Raw genomic sequence first — 3,110 nt, forward strand, 5'->3', positions numbered from 1 at the left:
GGACGAGTCCGGACCGGCGTATCTGCGCCACCAGTCCGCGAACGAACCCGCTCACACACAGCGTGTCCGAGTCCTCGGGCCGGCAGAAGTGGAAGCCCAGACAGTGCTGGTGAAGCCCGCGGTGAACAGAACCGGGCCACAGTAACTCCGTACACAGAGCCGTCTTCCCGCTCCCGGGTCCGCCGACCAGCAGAACCCCCCACGACCCGCTCTTCCCCGGCCCGCTGACGGGCTCCAGCGGTTCTGAGGATCCCGGGGCGCTGAGGTTGTGGGTTTTCTCCTGAAGGCAGTGCTGGATCTTGTGGAAGACCCACTCGCGGCAGTAGAAGCGCTTGCCCTGCAACAGGCTGGTCTGGGCCATGATCCGAGTCCGGCGGGTCGAGATGGACTGGTCGTTCAGATTGTTCTGGGCATGTTCTCAAACCCTGCGAGGGCGTCTGCGTAGACACCCGTCCGTCATCATGATGATGAGTTTGAGTGAGCGCTCCTCCCTCGGACGAATGCAGAACTGGACCGTGAAGATGACGGTGTTGAATGTTGCGGGCGGTTCAGACCCTATAGAGTGAAGTCTCCATCAAACCTGTCCATGACAGTCCATCATAGTGCTGATGAAACACCCTGAAACAGACACAGTCAACACTAAAGCCAACATGCAATAACACGTTTTTTAGTGACCAATCAGCTCAAACATGGTGCTAGCAACCAAGAGAATGCATGAACTTATAAAATGTATATTGAAAGCAATGTAAGTAAGACGCTTTGGATAAAGCATCGGCCGAATGTATTAATGTATATAAACAATTACAGTCATTTTATCCCTTAAAACTCATCTTTAATCACCAAAATTACAAATTTAAATGTTTTTTTCTTCATGCCTTAAAATATCTTGAATGTAACCCGACACCCTTGCCTCATTTAGTATGCGCGGTTCTATGAATATGCAAATGAGCCCCGCCTCCACTCACTCCCTCAGCTCAGAGATCCACTGGTTGACGATCACACGTTGATCTGATTGGTTACAAGGTCGTTTGTGACGTCAGAAACACCAGCGATTTCAAACCGTGTTTTTGAGACTGTCTTTGGTTCACTGCAGTTTTAAGGAGAAAATACTCAGCAATGCTGTCGACTTATGAACTTACACATGGTTTAAGCGTATTAAAAACACCACATAGACACATAAACAACATTAAAAGCTGGATTTTCACCACAGGGGGACTTTAATGAAAAAATTTAATAACTTTCTCCATTACAACTTTATCAGTCCACAATCATACTTCACTTTTTATCAACCAATATATCACGGATAAACTCCATGCAAGTTTTTCCATCAACCACTGACTTTACACCTGTGAATTAACACACACTTTTATCCAAAGTGACACAACCTAACTAGACAGCATCACGTTCACATGCCTCAGGCATTCTGGTCAACATGCAAAAGAGCAACGAACCACTGAAACACATGCAAATATTGAGCCAACTCAAACAGTGAGGGATCAAACTCGTGAATCAACAGCATTTTTAGGAATATCAAGGACGACTTGAAATATAGCAAGTACATTTGATATGATGCCCCAAAAATGTTATTGATTCACAAATATACTATGATTGATGGCCCAAAAATGCTGACTAGGTTTGACACACAGCCAGTGTCTTCTAATAGAAAACAAATCAAGACTGTCGCCAAATAATAAAACCAACAAAACCCAAATCACCATGCTAAAATAAATAATCTGGGATCTCCCTAAAAGAGTAGACAACCTTCATTTTGAAGACAGTAGCTATTCTTTATTTACACACGTGACCTTTAAGGAATCCAAAAGTAATCCGATTACATTAACGTTACTTTAATAGTGTGGTGTTTAGATTACGTTACTAAATACTTTTTTATTAAGTAATAACCTATAATACGGAATACATTTTAAAGTAACCCTCCAATCTCTGTAAATCACAAGGGTTTTACTGTGGTAGAGTAATTATACTGTAGTCGCTATTGTTTTTAACGGAAACTTTGGTCACCATAGTAAATGGCTGTCAGAGCCAAAGCAAATCTGAGGGCTGCGATTCTTCAAGCGGATCTTTAAACGCCCATCAACACAAACCCGTTCAGAACCGGACAGAAACCAGCTATGCACAGTAACGGGTCACATACACCAAACCCGAGCTCCGCCCGTCCCGGGTGACAAAGACTCTGAACACACACACATTACACGGGTCCCAGTCTCCCTCCATTAGACATTGATTTTCTTATTTAAAAACATTCGTTTGAATAGTGTCGGTTATTTTAACGGCTATTCTGACTGAAACTGCCCGTTGACTCTGTCTAAACGCGAGCGACGCGACGCATCAAACAACAGAACGCTCCTGTCGGCACGGCAAGCGTCGCGTTGTTCATGATGGGAGCGTTCTAGTTTGTCGCGTCGCGTCGCTCGCGTTCAGTGTAGACGCGGTGACTCTGAGTGGAACTTCGGGTAAATATCTAATAAATATCTCACCTTTAGCGCGTAGATCCTCTCAGATATCATATTGCATCCACATATGAACACTCTTATACCGGGTTTCTGTCGTTATTTCCAATCCCGAGTCTTCCGTTCACATTTTCCACTCGGGTTGTGTGTCGGTTTGTTCTGTTGAGCTCCTCCTGCAAACCGACACTCGCGAACACGAGACTCCGCCCATTGGTCGTGACGCATGCGCAAAGCATTATGGGAGATGTAGTTCTGTTAAACATACGCAGGCGGACGTCAATACAAACACATTTATTTACAAATATATTTATAAACAGGTATAATAAATTGGTAATACTTTACAATAAGGTTCATTAGTTAACATTAGTTAATAAACTAACATGAACTAACCATGAGCAATACATTTGTTACTGTATTTATTAATCTTTGTTAACGTTAGTTAATAAAAAATCCAGCTGTTCATTGTTTGTTCATGTTAGTTCACAGTGCATTAACTAATGTTAACAAGATTTTAATAAAGTATTAGTAAATGTTGAAATTAACATTAACAAAGATTAATAAATGCAGTATATTATTAGTTCATGCTAACTAATGTACTTAACTAATGTTAACTAATGAACCTTATTGTAAGTGTTACCAATA

The 3,110-nt window shown here is 42.5% G+C and overlaps 1 protein-coding gene across 1 annotated transcript in view; it reads right to left on the reverse strand.

Moving 5' to 3' along the window:
• Positions 1-2,664, reverse strand: part of LOC130079465 (ankyrin repeat domain-containing protein 50-like) — a 26,710-nt gene extending 24,046 nt beyond the window's left edge. The window contains exons 1-2 of the mRNA XM_056244749.1: positions 2,496-2,664; positions 1-618 (exon numbers count right to left, since the gene is read on the reverse strand). The exon at positions 1-618 is cut by the window's left edge and continues 91 nt beyond it. Coding sequence (XP_056100724.1) covers positions 1-361 — 361 coding nt within the window. The 5' untranslated portion in view covers positions 362-618; positions 2,496-2,664. The remainder of the gene's footprint in view (positions 619-2,495) is intronic.
• Between the last annotated feature and the right edge of the window lie 446 nt (positions 2,665-3,110).

The sequence above is a fragment of the Rhinichthys klamathensis genome, unplaced genomic scaffold (genome assembly GCF_029890125.1).
Source record: "Rhinichthys klamathensis goyatoka isolate OS25496 unplaced genomic scaffold, OSU_Roscu_1.1 h1tg001075l_1, whole genome shotgun sequence".
In the NCBI taxonomy this organism is placed as follows: Eukaryota; Metazoa; Chordata; class Actinopteri; order Cypriniformes; family Leuciscidae; genus Rhinichthys; species Rhinichthys klamathensis.